This window comes from Oncorhynchus nerka, linkage group LG22 (assembly GCF_034236695.1).
Source record: "Oncorhynchus nerka isolate Pitt River linkage group LG22, Oner_Uvic_2.0, whole genome shotgun sequence".
NCBI classification, from domain to species: Eukaryota; Metazoa; Chordata; class Actinopteri; order Salmoniformes; family Salmonidae; genus Oncorhynchus; species Oncorhynchus nerka.
The window spans coordinates 73,946,677-73,969,933 of record NC_088417.1 but is presented as its reverse complement, the minus strand read 5'-3'; the positions used below and the strand labels follow the sequence as shown (position 1 = coordinate 73,969,933).

General features: G+C 42.1%; 1 protein-coding gene across 4 annotated transcripts in view; it reads left to right on the top strand.

Moving 5' to 3' along the window:
* The window catches only part of LOC115105683 (ras-related protein Rab-6A), a 31,026-nt gene extending 10,496 nt beyond the window's left edge, over positions 1-20,530 (top strand). The window contains exons 2-8 of one of the 4 annotated variants that reach the window (XM_029627974.2): positions 9,515-9,573; positions 14,193-14,246; positions 15,368-15,473; positions 16,558-16,669; positions 17,722-17,815; positions 18,619-18,685; positions 18,900-20,530. In XM_029627974.2, coding sequence (XP_029483834.1) covers positions 9,515-9,573; positions 14,193-14,246; positions 15,368-15,473; positions 16,558-16,669; positions 17,722-17,815; positions 18,619-18,685; positions 18,900-18,964 — 557 coding nt within the window. In that variant the 3' untranslated portion in view covers positions 18,965-20,530. Of the gene's footprint in view, positions 1-9,514; positions 9,574-14,192; positions 14,247-15,094; positions 15,201-15,367; positions 15,474-16,557; positions 16,670-17,284; positions 17,379-17,721; positions 17,816-18,618; positions 18,686-18,899 lie in introns of all 4 variants that reach the window. The other 3 variants (XM_029627973.2, XM_029627972.2, XM_029627971.2) reach the window with 3 other exon arrangements.
* The last annotated feature ends 2,727 nt before the right edge of the window (positions 20,531-23,257 follow it).

Here is a 23,257-nt window from a genome sequence, read left to right as displayed (position 1 = left end):
TAAGAGCGTCTGCTAAATGACTTAAATGTAAATGTAAATGATTCTGCCACCACCATGCCTCACTGTAGGGATGGTGCCAGGTTTCCTCCAGGTGTGACACTTGGCATTCAGGCCAATGAGTTCAATCTTGGTTTCATTAGACCAGAGAATCTTGTTTCAGAGATGGTTGTCTTTCTGGAAGTTTCTCCGATCTTCACATAGGAACTCTGACAGACCTCCAGAGTGACCATTTTGGGTTCTTGATCACCTCCCTGACCAAGGCCCTTCTCCAATTGCGAAGTTTGGCCAGGCTGCTAGCTCTAGGAATTCTTGGTGGTACCAAACTTTTTCCATTTAAGAATGATGGAGGCCACTGTTCTTGGACCTTCAATGCTGCAGATCTGTGCCTCGACACAAGCCTATCTCTGAGCTCTACGCAGAATTCCTTCGACCTCATGGCTTTTGCTCTGACATACACTGTCAACTGTGGGACCTTTTTATATAAACGTGTGTGTGCCTTTCCAAATCATGTCCAATCAATAGAATTTTACCACAGACTCCAAGTTGCAGGAACATCTCAAGGATGGAAACAGGAAGACCCTGAACTCAATTTCGAGGCTCATAGCGAAATGTCTGAAATAATGATGTAAATAAGGTAATTTTGTTTCTTATTTTTAATACATTTGCAAGAATTTCAAAGCTTTTGTCATAGTTATTGTGTGTAGATTTGATGAGGAAGAAACCACTGCTCCAAAAGCTCCATTAAAAAAGACAGACTACAGTTTGCAGAAACTTTTTGGAGAAATGTCCTCTGGTCTGATGAAACAAAAATAGAACTGTTTGGCCATAATGACCATCGTTACGTTTGGGGGGGAAAGGGGGGAGGCTTGCAAGCCGAAGAACACTATCCCAACAGTAAAGTACAGGGGTGGCAGCATCATGTTGTGGGGGTATTTTGCTGCAGAAGGCACTGGTGCACTTCACAAAATAGATGGCATCATGAGGGAGGAAAATTATGTGGATATATTGAAGCACCATCTCAACGCTGGAAGTTAAATCTTGGTCACAAATGGGTCTTCCAAATGGACAATGACCCCAAGCATACTTCCAAAGTTGTGGCAAAATGGCTTAAGGACAACAAAGTCAAGGTATTGGAGTGCCCATCACAAAGCCCTGACCTCATATGGAACATTTGTGGGCAGATCTGAAAAAGTGTGTGTGAGCAAGGAGGCCTACAGACCTGACTCATTTACACCAGCTCTGTCAGGAGGAATGGGCCAAAATTCACCCAACTTAATGTGGGAAGCTTGTGGAAGGGCTACCCAACACATTTGACCCAAGTTAAACAATTTAAAGGCAATGCTACCAAATACTAATTGAGTGCATGTAAACTTTTGACCCACTGGGAATGTGATGAAAGAAATGACTCTACTATTATTCTGACATTTCTCATTCTTAAAAGAAAGTGGTGATCCTAACTGACCTACTACCACAGGGCATTTTACTAGGATTAAATGTCATGAATTGTGAAACTGAGTTTAAATGTATTTGGCTGAAAGTGTATGTACACTTCCAACTTCAACTAAATGTAAACTCAGCAAAAAAAGAAACTTCCCTTTTTCAGGACCCTGTCTTTCAAAGATAAATCGTAAAAATCCAAATATCTTCAGATCTTCATTGTTAAGGTTTTTAAACACTGTTTCCCATGCTTTTTCAATGAACTATAAACATTTAATGAACATGCACCTGTGGAATGATCGTTAAGACACTAACAGCTTACAGACGGTAGGCGATTTAAGGTCACAGTTATGAAATATTGGGACACTAAAGAGGCCTTTCTACTGACTCTGAAAAACACAAAAAGAAAGATACTCAGTGTCTCTGCTCATCTACGTGAACGTGCCTTAGGCATGCTGCAAGGAGGCATGAGGACTGCAGATGTGGCCAGGGCAATAAATTGCGATGTCCATACTGTGAGATGCTAAGACAGCGCTACAGCGAGACGGGACAGACAGCTGATCGTCCTTGCAGTGGCAGACCACGTAACAACACCTGCACAGGATCAGTATATCTGAACATCACACCTGCAGGACAGGTACAGGATTGCAGCAACAACTGCCTGAGTTACACCTGGAACACCAAATCCCTCCATCAGTGCTCAGACTGTCCGCAATTGGCTGAGAGAGGCTGGACTTGAGGGCTTGTAGGCCTGTTGTAAGGCAGGTCCTCGCCAGACATCACCGGCAACAACGTTGCCTATGGGCACGAACCCATCGTCGTTGAACCAGACAGGAATGGCAAAACGTGCTCTTCACTGATGAGTCGCGGTTTTTGTCTCACTAGGGGTGATGGTCGGCTTTGTGTTTATCGTTAAAGGATTGAGCGTTACACTGAGGCCTGTACTCTGGAGTGGGATGGAGGTGGAGGGTCCGTCATGGTCTGGGGCGGTGTGTCACAGCATCATCGGACTGAGCTTGTTGTTATTGCAGGCAATCTCAACGCTGTGCGTTACAGGGAAGACATCCTCCTCCCACATGTGGTACCCTTCCTGCAGGCTCATCCTGACATGACCCTCCAGCATGACAATGCCACCATCCATACTGCTCGTTCTGTGCGTGATTTTCTGCAAGACAGTAATGTCTGTGTTCTGCCATGGCCAGCATAGAGCCCGGATCTCAATTCTGTTGAGCACGTCTGGGACCTGTTTGATCGGTGAGAGCTAGGGCCGTCCCGTCCCCCCTAGAAATGTCCTTGAACTTACAGGTGCCTTGGTGGAAGAGTGGGATAACATCTCACAGCAAGAACTGGCTAATCTGATGCAGTCCATGAGGAGGAGATGCACTGCAGTATTACATTCAGCTGGTGGCCACCAGATACTGACTTTTGATTTTGACCCCCCCCCCCTTTGTTTAGGTACACACAATTCCATTTGTTAGTTACATGTCTGTGGGACTTGTTCAGTTTGTATGTTGTTGAATCTTGTTATGTTCATACAAATATTTACACAAGTTTGCTGAAAATTAACGCAGTTGACAGTGAGAGGACGTTTCTTTGTGTGTGTGTGTAAACGTATCTACCTGCCACAGTTGCTGGTGGACCAAAACGTTAATTTCCCACCCTGGCCATAGGGCCACACATATTGACCTGGATAAGAGCGTCTGCTAAATGACTTAAATGTAATGTAAATGTCCCTCTCCTCGCTCCTCCCTGGGCTCGAACCAGCAACACAATGACAACAGCCACCATCGAAGCAGCGTTACACATGCAGAGCAAGGGAAAACAACCACCCCAAGGCTGAGCGAGTGGCGCTTGAAACGCTATTAGCGCGCGCTGACTAGCTAGCCATTTTACTTCGGTTACACCAGCCTCATCTCGTGAGTTGATAGGCTTGAAGTCATAAACAGCGCAATGCTTGACACACAACGAAGACCTGCTAGCAAAACACACAAAAGTGCTGTTTGAATGAATGTTTATGCGCCTGCTTCTGCCTACCACCGCTCAGTCAGATACTTAGATGCTTGTATGCTCAGTTAGATTATATGCAACGCAGGACACGCTAGATAATATCTTGTAATAACTACACATGGTTGATGATAACAAGTGATTATGATTGATTGTTTTTTATAAGATAAGTTTAATGCTAGCTAGCACCTTACCTTGGCTTACTGCTCTCGCGTTAACCGTCAGTCTCCTTGTGGAGTGTAACGAGAGAGGCAGGTCGTTATTGCGTTGGACTAGTTAACTGTAAGGTTGCAAGATTAGATCCCCCAACTTGACACAGTGAAAATCTGTCGTTCTGCCCCTGAATGAGGCAGTTAACCCACCGTTCCTAGACCGTCATTGAAAATAAGAATGTGTTAACTGACTTGCCTAGGTATAAAAAAATCTGATTAATCGGTCGACCTCTAGTTTAGTGTAGTGTTATATTGATGGTACAGATTGCTGTGTGTACTGTGGTTCTGGACACTTTATTTATTTATTTTATTTCACCTTTATTTAACCAGGTAAGCAAGTTGAGAACAAGTTCTCATTTACAATTGCGACCTGGCCAAGATAAAGCAAAGCAGTTCGACACATACAACGACACAGAGTTACACATGGAGTAAAACAAACATACAGTAAAAAAAACAAGTCTATATACAATGTGAGCAAATTAGGTGAGAAGGGAGGTAAAGGCAAAAAAGGCCATGGTGGCAAAGTAAATACAATATAGCAAGTAAAACACTGGAATGGTAGTTTTGCAATGGAAGAATGTGCAAAGTAGAAATAAAAATAATGGGGTGCAAAGGAGCAAAATAAATAAATAAATTAAATACAGTTGGGAAAGAGGTAGTTGTTTGGGCTAAATTATAGGTGGGCTATGTACAGGTGCAGTAATCTGTGAACTGCTCTGACAGTTGGTGCTTAAAGCTAGTGAGGGAGATAAGTGTTTCCAGTTTCAGAGATTTTTGTAGTTCGTTCCAGTCATTGGCAGCAGAGAACTGGAAGGAGAGGCGGCCAAAGAAAGAATTGGTTTTGGGGGTGACTAGAGAGATATACCTGCTGGAGCGTGTGCTACAGGTGGGAGATGCTATGGTGACCAGCGAGCTGAGATAAGGGGGGACTTTACCTAGCAGGGTCTTGTAGATGACATGGAGCCAGTGGGTTTGGCGACGAGTATGAAGCGAGGGCCAGCCAACGAGAGCGTACAGGTCGCAATGGTGGGTAGTATATGGGGCTTTGGTGACAAAACGGATTGCACTGTGATAGACTGCATCCAATTTGTTGAGTAGGGTATTGGAGGCTATTTTGTAAATGACATCGCCAAAGTCGAGGATTGGTAGGATGGTCAATTTTACAAGGGTATGTTTGGCAGCATGAGTGAAGGATGCTTTGTTGCGAAATAGGAAGCCAATTCTAGATTTAACTTTGGATTGGAGATGTTTGATATGGGTCTGGAAGGAGAGTTTACAGTCTAACCAGACACCTAAGTATTTGTAGTTGTCCACGTATTCTAAGTCAGAGCCGTCCAGAGTAGTGATGTTGGACAGGCGGGTAGGTGCAGGTAGCGATCGGTTGAAGAGCATGCATTTAGTTTTACTTGTATTTAAGAGCAATTGGAGGCCACGGAAGGAGAGTTGTATGGCATTGAAGCTTGCCTTGAGGGTTGTTAACACAGTGTACAAAGAAGGGCCGGAAGTATACAGAATGGTGTCGTCTGTGTAGAGGTGGATCAGAGACTCACCAGCAGCAAGAGCGACCTCATTGATGTATACAGAGAAGAGAGTCGGTCCAAGAATTGAACCCTGTGGCACCCCCATAGAGACTGCCTGAGGTCCGGACAGCAGACCCTCCGATTTGACACACTGAACTCTTATCAGAGAAGTAGTTGGTGAACCAGGCGAGGCAATCATTTGAGAAACCAAGGCTGTCGAGTCTGCCGATGAGGATGTGGTGATTGACAGAGTCGAAAGCCTTGGCCAGATCAATGAATACGGCTGCACAGTAATGTTTCTTATCGATGGCGGTTAAGATATCGTTTAGGACCTTGAGCGTGGCTGAGGTGCACCCATGACCAGCTCTGAAACCAGATTGCATAGCAGAGAAGGTATGGTGAGATTCGAAATGGTCGGTAATCTGTTTGTTGACTTGGCTTTCGAAGACCTTAGAAAGGCATGGTAGGATAGATATAGGTCTGTAGCAGTTTGGGTCAAGAGTGTCCCCCCCTTTGAAGAGGGGGATGACCGCAGCTGCTTTCCAATCTTTGGGAATCTCAGATGACACGAAAGAGAGGTTGAACAGGCTAGTAATAGGGGTGGCAACAATTTCGGCAGATAATTTTAGAAAGAAAGGGTCCAGATTGTCTAGCCCGGCTGATTTGTAGGGGTCCAGATTTTTCAGCTCTTTCAGAACTTCAGCTGAATGGATTTGGGTGAAGGAGAAATGGGGAAGGCTTGGGCGAGTTGCTGTTGGGGGTGCAGTGCTGTTGTCCGGGGTAGGAGTTGCCAGGTGGAAAGCATGGCCAGCCGTAGAAAAATGCTTATTGAAATTCTCAATTATGGTGGATTTATCAGTGGTGACAGTGTTTCCTATCTTCAGTGCAGTGGGCAGCTGGGAGGAGGTGTTCTTATTCTCCATGGACTTTACAGTGTCCCAGAACTTTTTAGAGTTAGTGTTGCAGGAAGCAAATTTCTGCTTGAAAAAGCTAGCCTTGGCTTTTCTAACTGCCTGTGTATAACGGTTTCTTGCTTCCCTGAACAGCTGCATATCACGGGGGCTGTTCGATGCTAATGCAGAACGCCATAGGATGTTTTTGTGTTGGTTAAGGGCAGTCAGGTCTGGGGAGAACCAAGGGCTATATCTGTTCCTGGTTCTAATTTTCTTGAATGGGGCATGTTTATTTAAGATTGTTAGGAAGGCATTTAAAAAAATATCCAGGCATCCTCTACTGACTGGATGAGATCAATATCCTTCCAGGACACCCCGGCCAGGTCGATTAGAAAGGCCTGCTCGCTGAAGTGTTTCAGGGAGCGTTTTACAGTGATGAGTGGAGGTCGTTTGACCGCTGACCCATTACGGATGCAGGCAATGAGGCAGTGATCGCTGAGATCTTGGTTGAAGACAGCAGAGGTGTATTTAGAGGGGAAGTTGGTTAGGATGATATCTATGAGGGTGCCCGTGTTTAAGGCTTTGGGGGGGTACCTGGTAGGTTCATTGATAATTTGTGTGAGATTGAGGGAATCAAGTTTAGATTGTAGGATGGCTGGGGTGTTAAGCATGTTCCAGTTTAGGTCGCCTAGCAGCACGAGCTCTGAAGATAGATGGGGGGCAATCAGTTCACATATGGTGTCCAGAGCACAGCTGGGGGCAGAGGGTGGTCTATAGCAGGCGGCAACGGTGAGAGACTTGTTTTTAGAGGTGGATTTTTAAAAGTAGAAGTTCAAATTGTTTGGGTACAGACCTGGATACTAGGACAGTTCTGCAGGCTATCTTTGCAGTAGATTGCAACACCGCCCCCTTTAGCAGTTCTATCTTGTCTGAAAATGTTGTAGTTTGGAATTAAAATTTCTGAATTTTTGGTGGTCTTCCTAAGCCAGGATTCAGACACAGCTAGAACATCCGGGTTGGCAGAGTGTGCTAAAGCAGTGAAAAGAACAAACTTAGGGAGGAGGCTTCTAATGTTAACATGCATGAAACCAAGGCTATTACGGTTACAGAAGTCATCAAAAGAGAGCGCCTGGGGAATAGGAGTGGAGCTAGGCACTGCAGGGCCTGGATTCACCTCTACATCGCCAGAGGAACATAGGAGGAGAAGAATAAGGGTACGGCTAAAAGCAATAAGAATTGGTCGTCTAGAACGTCTGGAACAGAGAGTAAAAGGAGGTTTCTGGGGGCGATAAAATAGCATCAAGGTATAATGTACAGACAAAGGTATGGTAGGATGTGAATACAGTGGAGGTAAACCTAGGTATTGAGTGATGAAGAGAGAGATATTGTCTCTAGAAACATCATTGAAACCAGGAGATGTCATTGCATGTGTGGGTGGTGGAACTAATAAGTTGGATAAGGTATAGTGAGCAGGACTAGAGGCTCTACAGTGAAATAAGCCAATAAACACTAACCATTACATTTACATTTACATTTAAGTCATTTGCTAACCAGAACAGCAATGGACAAGACATATTGACATTAAGGAGAGGCATCCTTAGTCGAGTGATCAAAAGGGTCCAGGGAGTGGAGAGGTTGGTTTGGGGGTCACGGCGATTTAGACAGCTAGCCAGGACATCGGTAGCAAGCTAGCATAGGATGGAGGTCTGTTGTTAGCCACCTCTTGCGTTCCGTCAGTAGATTAGTGGAGTTCCGTGTTGTAGAGGGGATTAGTCCAAATCGCACAACAACAAAAAAATAAAAACAATATATATAGTTATAGAGGCCCAAGAAGAAACATAATAATAATAAAATAAATAAATTGTCCGATTGTCTATTCTGAGAGCAGCCGGTAAGACAGCTAACGGTTAGCAGGCCGCAGATGGGCGTTCAGGTAACGTCGCGACGGAGGAGCCAGCCGGATCTCCTTCGGGTAGATAACGTCGGCAGTCCAGTTGTGAAGGCCCGGTGGGGCTCCGCGTAGGCAGTAAAACGGGTCCGGATAGGTGACTGCAGCCCAGGAGTGATTGACGGAGCTCAGGAGTGATTGACGGAGCTGGCTAGCTCCGGAGTAATTGATGTTTGCTCCGGAATCGACGAAAGCAGATAGACACACGGATAGCAGCCAGCTAGCTTTGAGATCCGGGAGTGAATGTCCAGAGAGCAGTTGAAATCCAGGGACATGGAAAGAAAAATCGGTCCGGTATGTTCCGTTCCGAGCCGCGCTGCGCCGTACAAAACTGGCGATAGATTTTCGAGTTAAAGGATAGCTGATGACCACAAACCGTGGTTAGCTGAATACTAACGAGTTGCCAGTAAAGAAGCTTCTGGCTAGCTCCTGGCTAGCTTCTTGGAGGATTGCAGATTTGAGGTAAATAATACGTATTTATACATATCAATTGGTGAGGCAGGTTGCAGGAGAGTGTATTGAAGATGAGTTGACGGAAAATAAAAATAAAATGTATGTGAAAAAAGTTGTAAATATATATATATATATATATATATACACGACACGACAAGACGAGGACAAAAGACGTCTGAACTGCTATGCCATGCTCCCGAGGCTGTGTTTTTGAGAGCTCTGCTCAGGATACATGACTTGAGGCTACCCAGCCAGGTTCAACAGTGACACAGCAGTAATATGATAGAGTGGCCGGGTGAGACATACATGGAAGCGGTAGAAAGGAGTAGGGAGAGGGAGGTTGTACTGGAAATGAATACTTGTGCATTCCACAATGTGGTAGACTGGAGCAATGAAACAAAATGCTGTCCATTCTTCTTGCTTTTCCTCTGCCTCTTCCCTGTTTTTTAATCCCCCTTTAATTTCCCTTAGTGTTGTCACATGCCAGTGCAGGGCGAGGGAGTGTTGGTGTCAGAGGGCCAGGTTTGGGCCGGCACCGCCACTGACAATCTCCCAGCATTCCTTAGAGGGATTTTTCCAAGTCTATACAAAAAAAATATGTTTTATGATTTTCTTATGTCATTTTTGCTGGTTTTTCACTCAGAAATCCCTTGTTGATTTGCAGTCTATATTGTGGTGTTGGGTTTCTTATGGTGAGTATACAGACTCCGACAGCTCCTCCTGGACTCTTACTCCAGGCCTCTTGATGGTTGGTTGGTGGAGTCAAGTCATACAGTTGTGCTGAGCTGTGGCCTGCAAATTGACTGAGGAGTTGCTGGAGATTTGATGCATCAAATCAGGCTGGAACATGTTAGTTCATAGAAATGGAATGATTCAGTCTATTTCTGTGTTGCCTGTGTGAAATGAGACTTGTCTGTTTTGTCAGTACTATCTGCCAGCCTTACTGGTGTGTTACTTGCCCTTCAAGACTGTAGTACATGTTTTATTACACAGATTAATGGGGTTATAAAAATGTTGGTCATAACATGAGCCTGTCTTGTTTTTCAGTGGGGAAGACATCATTGATTACCAGGTTCATGTACGACAGCTTCGACAACACCTACCAGGTGAGGCTAGACCACACATACAGAGTTGAATCTGGATATGATAGTTAGGGCTAGGTTTATTACATCACTGGTCTCAATGCCTAACCCTAGTCCTGGTCCTACTACAGAGTGGGCAGGCTTTTGCTCCAGACAAACACAATTGATTCAGCTAGTAAGTCTTTATGATTATCCATTTGAGTCCGGTGCGGTGTGGTTGTGCTGCGCTTGACTACACTGTAAAAAAAAAAGATTAAAAAAAGTAGTTTAAACTAATATTATTAACTAACTGGTTCCACAGCCTTTAAAAAAAAAAGTAACATTTCGGCTAGTGTTACATGAATTTAACATGTTTAGTTGACCCGAACTTGGCTCCAACTTAAGAAAACAGGCAAAAATTCTTAAAATGTGTTTGCTCAACTTGTCTCATATCTTAATTCTACTAGAAATTATCAAATTTTATTGGTCGCATACACATATTTAGCTGATGATATTGCGGGTGAAGCTAAATGCTTGTGTTCCTAGCTCCAAAAGTGCAGTAGTGTCTAACAATTCACAACAATACACAAATGTAAAAGTAAAAGAATGGAATTAAGAAATATATGCATATTAAAGATGAGCAATGTCAGTGGTATTGACTAGAATGCAGTGGCAAGAAATACCTGGATTTCTGCATATATTGGTCATAAAATTTGATCTGATCTTCATCTAAGTCACAACAATAGACAGTCTGCTTAAACTAATAACACAAACAATTATACGTTTTCATGTCTTTATTGAACACACCGTGTAAACATTCACAGTGTAGGGTGGAGAAAGTATGTGAACCCTTGGATTTAATAACTAGCTGACCCTCCTTTGGCAGCAATAAACTCAACCAAATGTTTTCTGTAGTTGCGGATCAGACCTGTACCACGGTCAGGAGGAATTTTAGACCATTCCTCTTTACAGAACTGTTTCATTTTAGCAATATTCTTGGGATGTCTGGTGTGAACTGCTCTCTTGAGGTCATGCCACAGCATCTCAATTGGGTTGAGGTCAGGACTCTGACTGTGCCACTCCAGAAGGTGTATTTTCTTCTGTTGAAGCCATTCTGTTGCTTTACTTCAGTGTTTTGGGTCATTGTCCTGTTGCATCACCCAACTTCTGTTGAGCTTCAATTGGCAGGCAGACAGCCTTACATTCTCCTGCAAAATGTCTGGATAAGCTTGAATTCATTTTTCCATCAGTGTTTGCAAGCTATCCAGGCCCTGAGGCAGCAAAGCAGCCCCAAACCATGATGCTCCCTCCAGCATACTTTACAGTTAGGATGAGGTTTTGATGTTGTACTGTGCCTTTTTATTTTATTTTTTCTCCACACATGGTGTTGTGTGTTCCTCCAAACAACTCAACTGTCGTTTCATCTGTCCACAGAATATTTTGTCAGTAGTGCTGTGGAACATCCAGGTGCACTTTTGCAAACTTCAGATGTTTTTTTTGAACAGCAGTGGCTTCTTCCGTGGTGTCATCCCATGAACACCATTCTTGTTTATTTTTTTTACGTATCGGAGACTCATCAACAGGGATGCAATCATGTTCCAGAGATTTCTGTAAGTCTTTAGCTGATACTCTAGGATTCTTCTTAACCTCATTGAGTATTCTGCACTGTGATTTTAGTCATCTTTCCCTTACGGCCACTCCTAGGGAGAGTAGCAACAGTGCTGAACTTTCTCCATTTATAGACAATTTGTCTTACTGTGGACTGATGAACATCAAGTCTTTGAGATACTTTTGTAACCCTTTCCAGCTTTATGCAAGTCAACAATTCTCAATCTTGGTTCTTCTGAGATCTCTTTTGTTTGAGGCATGGTTCACATCAGGCAATGCTCCTTGTGAATAGCAAACTCAAATTTTGTGAGTTATTTTATGGGGTAAGGCAGCTCTAACCAACATCTCTAATCTCGTCTCATTGATTGTACTCCAGGTTAGCTGACTCCTGACTCCAATTACCTTTTGGAGAAGTCATTAGCCTAGGGGTTTCACATACTTTTTTCCAACCTACACTGTGAATGTTTTAAATTATATGATAAATTGTCATTATTTTGCCACTATGGCCTATTTATTGCCTTACCTCCCTAATCTTACTACATTTGCACACACTGTGTATATAGATTTTTCTATTGTGTTATTGACTGTACGTTTGTTTATCCCATGTGTAACTCTGTGTCGCACTGCTTTGCTTTATCTTGGCCAGGTCAGTTGTAAATGAGAACTTGTTTCCAACTGGCCCACCTGGTTAAGTAAAATAAATATTCAATATAGAAAAGACAAATACAATGTGTTATTAGTTTAAGCACACGGTTTGTCTATTGTTGTGACTTAGATGAAGATCAGATCAAATTTGATGACCAATTTATGCAGAAATCCAGGTAATTCCTAAGGGTTCACATACTTTTTCTTGCCACTGTACATGTGAAATGAGAAACAGTATATAAACATTTTATTAGTGACCAGTAATTCTATGTACATCGGGCAGCAGCCTCTAAGGTGCAGGGTTGAGTAACCGGGTGGTAGCCGGCTAGTGACAGATAAATAAAATGGTTTTACTTGAGTGTACTTTTAACAGAGCTGAGATTTACTTTGAATTGCAAAGTGTAGCAATACAGGTGAAATCAGTCATTGACACATACATGCTGGCGTAACAGGAAGATGGTACGCCGTGAGCCAGAGATTTATAAATCGACCGATTTCATGTTTTTTCAACGCCGATACCGATTATACTCGGCAGATTTTTATATATACATTTGTAATAATGACAATTACAACAATACTGAATTAACACTTTTTTATTTTAACTTAATATAATACATCAAAAGCAATTCAGCCTCAAATAATGAAACATGTTCAATTTGGTTTAAATGATGCAAAAACAAAGTGTTGGAGAAGAAAGTAAAAGTGCAATATTTGCCATGTAAAAAAGCTAACATTTTAAGTTCCTTGCTCAGAACATATGAAAGCTGGTGTTTCCTTTTTAACATGAGTCTTCCATATTCCCAGGTACTAGGTTGTAGTTATTATAGGAATTTATTGGACTATTTCTCTCTATACCATTTGTATTTCATATACCTTTGACTATTGGATGTTCGTATAGGCACTTTAGTATTGCCAGCCTAATCTCTGGAGTTGATAGGCTTGTCATAAACAGTGCAATTCTTGAAGCACAGCGAAGAGCTGCTGGTAAATGCAAGAAAGTGCTGTTTGAATGAATGTTTACGAGCCTGCTGCTGCCTACCACCGCTCTATCAAATCAGACTTAATTCTAATATAATAAACACACAGAAATACGAGCCTTAGTTTCCGGATTTGATCATATTATTAACCTATCATTTAGAAAACAAAACGTTTATTCTTTCAGTGAAATATGAAACCGTTGTGTATTATATCTAATAGGTGGCATCCCTAAGTCTAAATATTGCTGTTACGTTGCACAACCTTCAATGTTATGTCATAATTATGTACGATTCTGGCAAATTAATTACGGTCTTTGTTAGGAAGAAATGGTCTTCACACAGTTCGCATCGAGCCAGGCTGCATATACCCTTGACACTGCTTTCACAGAATGCAAGAGAAGTGACACAATTTCCCTAGTTAAAAGAAATTCATGTTGGCAGTAACTAAATATGCAGTTTTAAAAATATATACTTGAGTATTGATTTTAAGAAAGGCATTAATGTTTATGGTTAGGTACACATTGGTGCAACGGCAGTGCTTTTTTTGTGAATGCGCTTGTTAAATCATCACCCGTTTGGCGAAGTAGGCTGTGATTCGATGATAAATTAACAGGCACCGCATCGATTATATGCCACGCAGGACAAGCTAGATAAACTAGTAATATCATCAACCATGTGTAGTTAACTAGTGATTATGTTAAGATGGATTGTTTTTTATAAGTTTAAGGCTAGCTAGCAACTGACCGTGGCTCCTTTCTGTACTCGCGTAACAGGTGATCAGCCTGCCGCGGTCTCCTCGTGAAGTGCAATGTAATCGGCCATAATCGGTGTCCAAAAATTCCGATTACCGATTGTTTTGAAAACTTGAAATCGGCCCTAATTAATTGGCCATTCTGATTAATCGGCCAACCTCTACAAAAGATTGTGAGTTCAGATCAGGACATGTTGAACAATAATTACTGTATAGTTGAATATGCACAATGTAATCATGTCTGTCAAATGTAAGGCTACAATTTTTCTACTATGTCAAAAGCACATTGGGTAACTAGTTCCACAACCTTGTTTAGTGAAGATGCCCAAATAATAATTTCTAGTTGAATGAAGATGAGACAAGTTGAGCAACTCACAATTTAAATTGGACTACATTTTTGCATACTTAAAAAAAAAATATATATATATTTTTTTAAGTTTGAGCTAATTTTGGGCCAACTATATATGTTCGATTCAGCGAACACTTTTTTTTTTTTCCTTTTGATTGAAAATTTGAGTTAACTTAAAAGGCTGTGGAAGCAGTTACTTAACTTTTTTTTAGGTGCATGGGCAATAGGTTTGTTCCTTCAGTTTAAGTACAGTACTCAAGCCTTTCCTTATCAATCTACCATCATAATTGTTAGAATGTTCTGTCTCATTCTCTTCGTTCTTTCACATTTCCAGGCCACAATAGGAATAGATTTTTTGTCTAAAACCATGTACCTCGAAGACAGAACAGTAAGTTTTACTTTCTCCTTTTTAAATTCCATTGAGTGGTAGCATGCTGATTTTGTCATAATATATTGATTATGAGAGGAATTAGTTCGTTTTTAAGTGAGTCTGTTAGTCATGACTGTGGCATTGTGATTTGACTGAATAATGTTACATTTCATTATGGTGATTTTGAAATTGTCTCCCTTCAATCCAGTTTCATTGAAATTAAAAAATGTACTCATTCAACTGGCACGCACGCACACACCCCCACCCAATCACACAGGTCCCTGAGTCCTTGCCACTGGTGGTTTCTGGGACTTTGATGATACTGGGTATCCTGTGACCTGATTCTGTCTGCTCTAACAGTGTCTTATCCTGGCCCAGGTTCACACGCGCGCGCACGCACGCACGCACACACACACCAGACAGTGCACACACTAGCACCTTAAAGAAGCCCGAGGGCCGGCCTGGCCTGGGATTGGCGCTTACCTTGCATCTTCCTTCCTGCTAGCTTTCTTCTCCAGACACTCATTATTTTCTTCCCTTTTTCCCATCTGTTCATATTCTCTTCATTCTCATGTTAAAATTAAACATCAAGTTTGAACGAGGGAAGAACATTTCAGAAATGAGGCCTAGTACCCATGATTCCCTTGGCCCTCACCACCCCTCCTATGGTCACACACTCCCTGCATGCAGCCCTCTCCCTCCTTTTTTTTCTCTCATGAGTTGATTAGGTTTTGTTTTATTTCCTTACTCTTTATGGTTTCTTACCTCATGTTTTCCTTTGTTTCTGCACTCGTTTTCTCTCATTTTCTTTTCATCCTTTCTTTTTCCTTTTCCTTTTCTTTTATTTCCCCTCCCATCCGCAACAGATCAGGTTGCAGTTGTGGGATACGGCTGGGCAGGAGCGTTTCCGTAGCCTCATCCCCAGTTACATCAGAGACTCTGCCGCAGCTGTCGTAGTATACGACATCACAAGTAGGTACTCGCCTCCGCGCCCCGCCCACTCGACGTGCGTGCGTGCCCCTCCCCACCCCTCCTCAACCCTCGTCCAGTTCTCCCCTCTCTTACCACCACCTCTTCCTCTCCGCCATCTCCCCCCTTCTCCTTCTCTCCCTGTGTACTGGTGCTAACGTGCTGCTCAGGTGAGACTGCAGCTTTGGGACACAGCCGGCCAGGAGCGCTTCCGGAGTCTGATCCCTAGCTACATACGAGATTCCACCGTGGCTGTGGTAGTCTATGACATCACAAGTGAGTGCGGCCCCTATTGATGGAAAAGTGATGGAACGATGCTGACCAAAACAAAAGATGTCCTCATTTTTCACCGCTGGCTCAAGTCCCTCTTCATTTTTTCTGTTTTCCCACCCTCTTTATCCTTCCAGATATCTTTCCTCCTCTTTGTCCCCTTTTCTTGTTTGTAGATGTTTTCCCTCCCACTCTTTTTGTATGTGAGTCCACTTGGACAAGTTTGTAATTTTTTTATGTTAGCTTTTTGCATTTTTTGTTGTCTGAAAGCTTCTGTTTCTGTAATAAATATAAAAAGATTATGCTAATCTTACTACATGCAAACCCAATTAGGCTACAATATCAGTCGGTGAAATCTGTAATACTAAAGAACCATAGACTTAATCCATAGTCTAGTGGTTTCTTAGATTTGTGGTCATGAATACATGGATGGCAGATTTATCATCTTGTTTTCCCCAACAGAGCAACCTATCACTTCTTTTCTATCCTTCCTTTTTATCTTGATTTCTCTATTCTATCTTTCTTAATGTCTGTTTTTCCCCCCCATTATGGCCACCAATTACTTGCTAGTTCTGTTGTCACATACGTACAAAAGAATTAAGTGTCTTATTGGTTTAATTAAAATAATTGGTATTGGCAGCTTTAATGTTGCTTCAGAGGCCTATTTTGCCCATTATGAAATTAACATATTGCAGCCTTTCTATGTAATGTTCAGAGATGTCTCCTTTTTCACGTCTCTCCTACCATGTGTGTTTGAGGACCGTTAGGGGCAGATACTGTATAAGGAGACATGGCGCTGCAGCAGGGCTATTTAACTGGAAGAGGAAGTCTGTCTCTTCAGAAAAACAAACACCACATCTAGCTGGACATACAGGAAGATAGAATACAAGGATATGGCTAAATAATAAGAGAATCCTAGATGGATAGGAAATGGGAGATGGATTTACGTAGTTTAATGATATGTTGTTATTTGTTGTCACTGTCTCTATATTTGCACTGTCTTTCTGTCCTTCTGCTCCTTACCATAATTCAGTACTTGTCACAACTTGGAGATTAACATTGAACTCTCTCTCCCTCCCTCTTCTATCAGATGTCAACTCTTTCCAGCAAACCACAAAATGGATTGATGATGTCAGAACGGAGAGAGGAAGTGATGTCATCATCATGTTGGTGGGAAACAAGACTGACCTTGCAGACAAAAGGTGTGACATAATAACTAAAGGGTGATGTCAGTAAGCCTGTAGAGTTCTTCAGTTCTCATCAGACCAGGTCCTGGAGGGCTCTCCATTAGAGCATACTAATGAATCGACTGATTGTTACTGTAGAATGATTAAGACTGGCACCACAGTGAGTTCCTGACAGACCTTTAGGCCCTCCTGTGTTAAGCGAGAGAAATACTGCCCTCTAGAGACAGCTAAGCAGGGACTTATTAGCCTCGTCACTTGGTACAGGCTCTCTAGAGACAGATCTGGTTGGGGTTGAACAGTCCACACACAGAGACGGCCTTTGGAGCTCAGCATGGCCTAGAATTAGTTTAATTATTCACAGATTCAACAGATTGAGATTCACCCTCGAGTCTTATCCATTTGTGTGTTCAAACAATTGTGATAATGAAATATACCTTTTTATTTTAACACATGGTTTGGCACTATAACCCTCAATGCTTTTATGCCTTTAAACAACTTCTTTGTACTATTCCCATTTTTTTTTGTGATTGATGCTTTCCGGCTGTGTTTTCAAATGATTGGCATGCTTTAGATTCTCTGAACTGACTGTAAGATGCTGTTTTGCATGTTTAACCCTCTTATCTACCACAGGCAAGTTGCTATTGAAGAGGGTGAGAGGAAGGCCAAAGAGCTAAATGTAATGTTTATTGAGACTAGTGCTAAAGCAGGATACAACGTCAAGCAGGTATGTGTGTGGCTGAGTCGTTCTCTCCGTCCATGCTGCCACTGCTGCTGCCTCGGCTCACCCTTGAAAAGGTCACTCATCACAGTCAGAGGTTTAGGGTCAATTGCTACAATAATGAAGAGCCTTTAATTAGAATCATATGTGGTGTATTGAACCTGGAGTTACGCTGGTGCTCTGAGATGTTTTAGAGAGTCTGACTGTGTGGGCACTTTTAGACGGAGCAGAGGCTGCCGCAGTGGGTAGCGGGCGGAAACACGGCATGTTGATCCTTCACGATCTTCACATTGTCTTTGCCTTTTGTTTTCTCGTTCATGTGTGTGTCTGTTGTCGTGGGACATTGCAGACAGATAACCACAGAGGAAGGGGAACAGAGAGCCAAAGAGCTGAATGTTCTGTTTATTGAAACCAGTGCAAAGACGGGCTACAATGTCAAACAGGTAGAGCACAGCATGCGTGTGTGCAGTGCTCACACTCTTAAATCTGGCTTGCTTTACACTAAAGGGGGTCCTTGGATTATTTTCAGAACTCTTGCCCATCCATCCCATGTTGGCCATAATTACTAAAGACCAGAATGTTCCCCCGTGCAACCTGGGACAGACCATCCACTTTAGGCAGGTGTGAAAAAATGTTTAAAAATAGACATGTTAATATATTATATTTATCATTTAACTAAATGCAAAATGAACAAAATAAATGTAAATCAAACATTTTCTCCTCTCCTCCTGACTGCATGTGCTGCTGCTGCAAGCTAGGAGGAAGATAACTTGTCCTAACCTTTTGTTGTCATTCCATGTGGAAGCTTTTTAGAAAATCAACTAGCATAGCTGGTCCCATTTGTGGGGTATTAGAATCCTCTTTTCATCTTCAACCTAGGCTGCAGGGAGGGGGGTGTTGCCTAGGCAACCGCAGACTTTACAACATCTTGTTTGTTTCAGTAAGGAGCCACGTTGTAGAGTCCATGTTACAGCAGAAACGGACTCAACCATGCAAATGCCAAACCACCCCGTTTTCAGTCAGCTGTTCATTCCACAAATAATAAGTACATTTTTTACAGTTAATGTATTTTCATGACAGTCTTCATTCATGACCGCCGGTTCCATGGTTATATGGTAATTGTCAGCCCTACCAATGATGACGTACTAAGAAGAACGAGAGCACACAGAGCTGCAGGCCTGGTGTCAAGACAGGAAGATTGGAGTGTTCTGACTCTGACAAACGAGGTCTGTTCTCTCCCCTGCAGCTGTTCCGACGCGTGGCCGCTGCCCTCCCTGGCATGGAGAGCACACAGGACAAGAGCAGAGAAGACAGTATCCTTACTCTACACAGAAACGTGTGTGTGACTGACTATGCATGTTTTTCAGTGGCAATAGTAGAAACAGATTGTACTCAAACATTTACAGCCACCTATTGGGTAGCTTGTAAACCTATTAAAACATATTGAGAAGATGGGAAGTGTTTGAAAAGACTTAATGTGTTCCTGTCTGAGCTCTTTGAGTTGGTCCTTAACCCCTCCTCCCCCAGTGATTGACATAAAGCTGGAGAAGCCCCCAGAACAGCCCATCAGCGAAGGAGGCTGCTCCTGCTAACTCAACTCTTTATCACTCATTCGCTCTCTCTCCTGTGCTTTGTTCTTGATCCTTCTCACCCTGGTTTATTCACTCCCCCTATGTCTCTCTATACTGCACCTTTTCTTTCTGCTTGACTGCTCTCCCTCTGTCTGAACCCCTTGAATCCTGACTCCTTCTCCCCAGCCTGAAAGAGAAGAACACTACCTGTCCATCATTCTTGTCGTTGTGGTAACCCGCTCTCTCACTGAGATGACCTTAAACTTAACAAGCACAGTATAGATGTGAAGGCTATTTTATTTCAGTTGATCTTTCACTCTACTTTGGCAAAATCCCCCCAAAAATCAAGCACTGTATCCTATTTGTCTGTAGTACCGAAATGTTTGGTTGCACAGTTGTCAAATGATGGCAGCCTGTGAGGGACCTAGACCCATAGATACTGAGTGGAATGTTTCTGCCATAAGTGGGTCCTGAACGGATTATTACAGTTTAGCAGCCCCCAATCAATATCACTCACTGGGTGAAAGTTGAGCATAACAACCTCCCTTTCTAATGCCAGTCCCACCACAGAGCAGCCATACAGTGTCACTTCACAGAAACATGGCATGACGATACTATAGGGAAACCACAAGAACTCACACACACACAGTCCCACCACAATGACGTGACATTATACAACACAAGGGCAGTCTCACTACCACTACACGACCGTCCTTAATTTGTCCCTTACTTTTCCTCACAAATGAATGAAGGCTATCTTCACCTTGGCTGCCATTTTTCTATTATCTCTTGGTTAGGTCTTTACTTTTTTCTAAAGAGTACAATTATTATCATAGATGAAAATATATTGCTTTGGAGAACAGTAGTGTTTACGAAAAGATTTTTGTATATTGAAATAAGTATCAAATTCAACACAAACCCAACTTCATAATATATGCAGACATGCCTTTTAAAAGTTAATTGTAGAGGGCTTCCATGGTTTAGGGTTTTCCTAGCTTTGTTAGGTTTGTTATAATATTGACACTTTAGAGTAATTTCTTTTCTTTGCTTGTTTTTGTTTTGATCTTTTGTTTAATGATAATTATTTTACATGTTCATTTAATAATGACTTGTAATATTTATTTCTAATAGATCATGTTTCTTCATTTGTATTATTGTTAATACTATTATTGTTGGGATGATCCCTAAACGGCGAATAAGAGTATTTTGTCAACCACCTGATTTTCAAACATGTCTCCCAGCTCTTCTGGTGACATCACTACCCCTCTACTCCACCCAAAATGCAAATTTAACTGAAGAAAAAACAGTGCAATGTTAGTATTTTTTTGGGAGGAAAGTCCACTTTTTTTTGGTAGTCTCTTAGTTCGTAACCTTTTTTCATTGAAATGGTTTTAACTGGATGTTAGAGGTCAACTGTATCTGCATTGCGCTGCCATGTCTCTGTGCAATGAAGCGCATCATTTGCACTGCTAGAATTCATCAGTGTCTTATCAACATCCCCAAGAAAGGTCTGCAATTAGTAACTGAAATGTTGTTTTTGATGGTTGAATAATAAATTGATAAATGCTAGACAAGGCAATCTGGAAAGAGGGAGTTGTCTGGTTATTTCCTGTGAACTTAGTGGTGTTATGTTAGTGTGGAAAATATTTGAATTCAATATTTTAAGTCTAAATAATTTCCCCACAACATATATGGGGCAATGTTTAAGAAGTCTGACACATGGACAAAACTAGCTGTCATCCTCAGACCGAGGTAGTGTGTTGTATGGTACTGTACATTTCAGACCAGAGTATTGACCTTCTGTCAGGTATGGTTAGATGTCAAGGGGAAGTTACTGGGTAGAATGTATACTCTATGTATAAGTCAGAATGTATACTCTATGTATAAGTCAGAATGTATACTCTATGTATAAGTCAGAATGTATACTCTATGTATAAGTCAGAATGTATACTCTATGTATAAGTCAGAATGTATACTCTATGTATAAGTCAGAATGTATACTCTATGTATAAGTCAGAATGTATACTCTATGTATAAGTCAGAATGTATACTCTATGTATAAGTCAGAATGTATACTCTATGTATAAGTCAGAATGTATACTCTATGTATAAGTCAGAATGTATACTCTATGTATAAGTCAGAATGTATACTCTATGTATAAGTCAGAATGTATACTCTATGTATAAGTCAGAATGTATACTCTATGTATAAGTCAGAATGTATACTCTATGTATAAGTCAGAATGTATACTCTATGTATAAGTCAGAATGTATACTCTATGTATAAGTCAGAGTATACATTCTGACTTATACATAGAGTATACATTCTATGTATAAGTCAGAATGTATACTCTAATCTTGCCTGTCTGCACTCCCCATCAACACTGCATCCACTTTCTGACATCAATGTCCTACCAGTAAGCTACACGCCCACCATTTGTCAGCTCTCATATCAGTTCGTGATTACAGCCTCCCAGCTATCACAGTGAATTTGACTTGGCATTTTCTTATTGGGGTTGGTTTAACTCGTCTAACGTTGAAAGGGTAATGGTGTTGAGACATGCATAAATCAACTAGGTCTCTAACAGGAGCCCATCCCTTTACTGTCCTGCTGAGAGCCTGTACAGCCACTAGATGGCAGCCTCTCCAAAGACTGGCCAGGGGCCCATGAGCAGAAAAATCCACAGGAGAGTGATCGTGTTAAACTTGGATCTAAATCTGCTCCCTGATGAACATTTCCGACACACACCTGAACGCTGCTTCACACCAAACCTTGCATCCCCCTCTCTCTTCAGAGACCCGATGACCTACGTAGTTCATATACTATCATTCTTCTTTTGGTTAAGTGACTCCTGTTCTTTAGAGTAGCTGGATAATTCTCTCTGACTTCACACTTTGGGTTATTAAATGTCCGATCTCTTTTCATCTTATTTGATTCATACTCAACATTCAAGCTTGAGCCCTAAATATGGAGTATCAATACAGGATTTTGACGAGGGAATAGCCATGTCTATCATTAATGATCAGCATCTTTGTGGCAAGAAAATCATAAGAATTCCAGCTTTAAAATAGTCTTTTTGGAATATCCATTAATCTAAGATGTCCTTTTCCTGTTAATTAATTAAAGCAATTTGGTGTTTCCTATTTGGCCATCCAAGGTCATTTGTGTATGAATAATCGTGTGTGTGTATTTCATTGTTTGCTTGTGTGTCTGTGTTTTAAGATGGCTGTTCCAGGTCACTGATGACACACCTGCGTCTCTCTCTCTTATGTGCCTTAGAGCTTTGAACTCATTCAGCCCCATCCCTATCCCTGGCCAGCTGACAACAGCTCTCCAGAGCCTCTCTGTCACTAACCACTAAACCAGGTCCAAACATATTCCACTGATGCACCTCAGTCAGAGCTGTTGCGTTCAGTCTGCCTGCCACAGGACTGATACACCATGTGTCCTGGATGAGGGTGAGACCGTAAGCCCCCTCGCCCAAGATGCTGAACACACAATGCTTCCTCCTTCCCTCCCCGTCTGCTCTCTCACTCACACACAAACACAGAGCTAGTTAAGCCAATCCTTGATTCACTGCAGATGTTGCTGTGTAAGGTTTGTGGTTGTGAACTTGCTCCCTCTCGCCTGATTGACTGCGGAAGCCGTGGCTGGTTTTATATAAGTGAATGCTATAACAATGCATGCACTGTTACCATGACATCACAGGCACATGTTCTACTCACCTCTCACAAACCTGCACGCAATCTGAACACCAACCCCCCTCCCTCTCACCTCCCTCTATTTCTCCTTATGGTCCAAGACTCCATATATCTGTCTGCCCATCTTCCGCTTGATGCTGTTACTGTTGGCAATGCACAGGTGTGGTAGAGCGTGTGTATCTGTGGGTGGGGGTAGCCTACAGTATATACAGTCTCACACCGTCATAATATTAATCTAATGAATGCAGTATTCAATGTCATGGCAGAATACTATACTGTGCTCATCTCTCCAGAGAGAGAGACAGAAGGGATGGAATGGAGAAGGGGAAATGGACAGAATGTGATTAAGTGAATGAGGAGGGGAGGGGAGATGATAGGGCTCTTGCAGAGCTAAATAGGTGTGGAGGAAGGGGGGGGGGTGCAGAACCATGATTCACCTGTAATCCTCTCAACAGAAGCACTAGCAGGGTGATGTGTAACAGAAAGAACAAAAGTGAGATAAAAAAGAGAGACCATGTGTACAAGAGGATGATGGGAGACAGAACTACAGTGAGAGAGAAAGATAGCTCTACCAAGACTCCACACTGAGAAGGAGGATTACCGAAAAAAGCA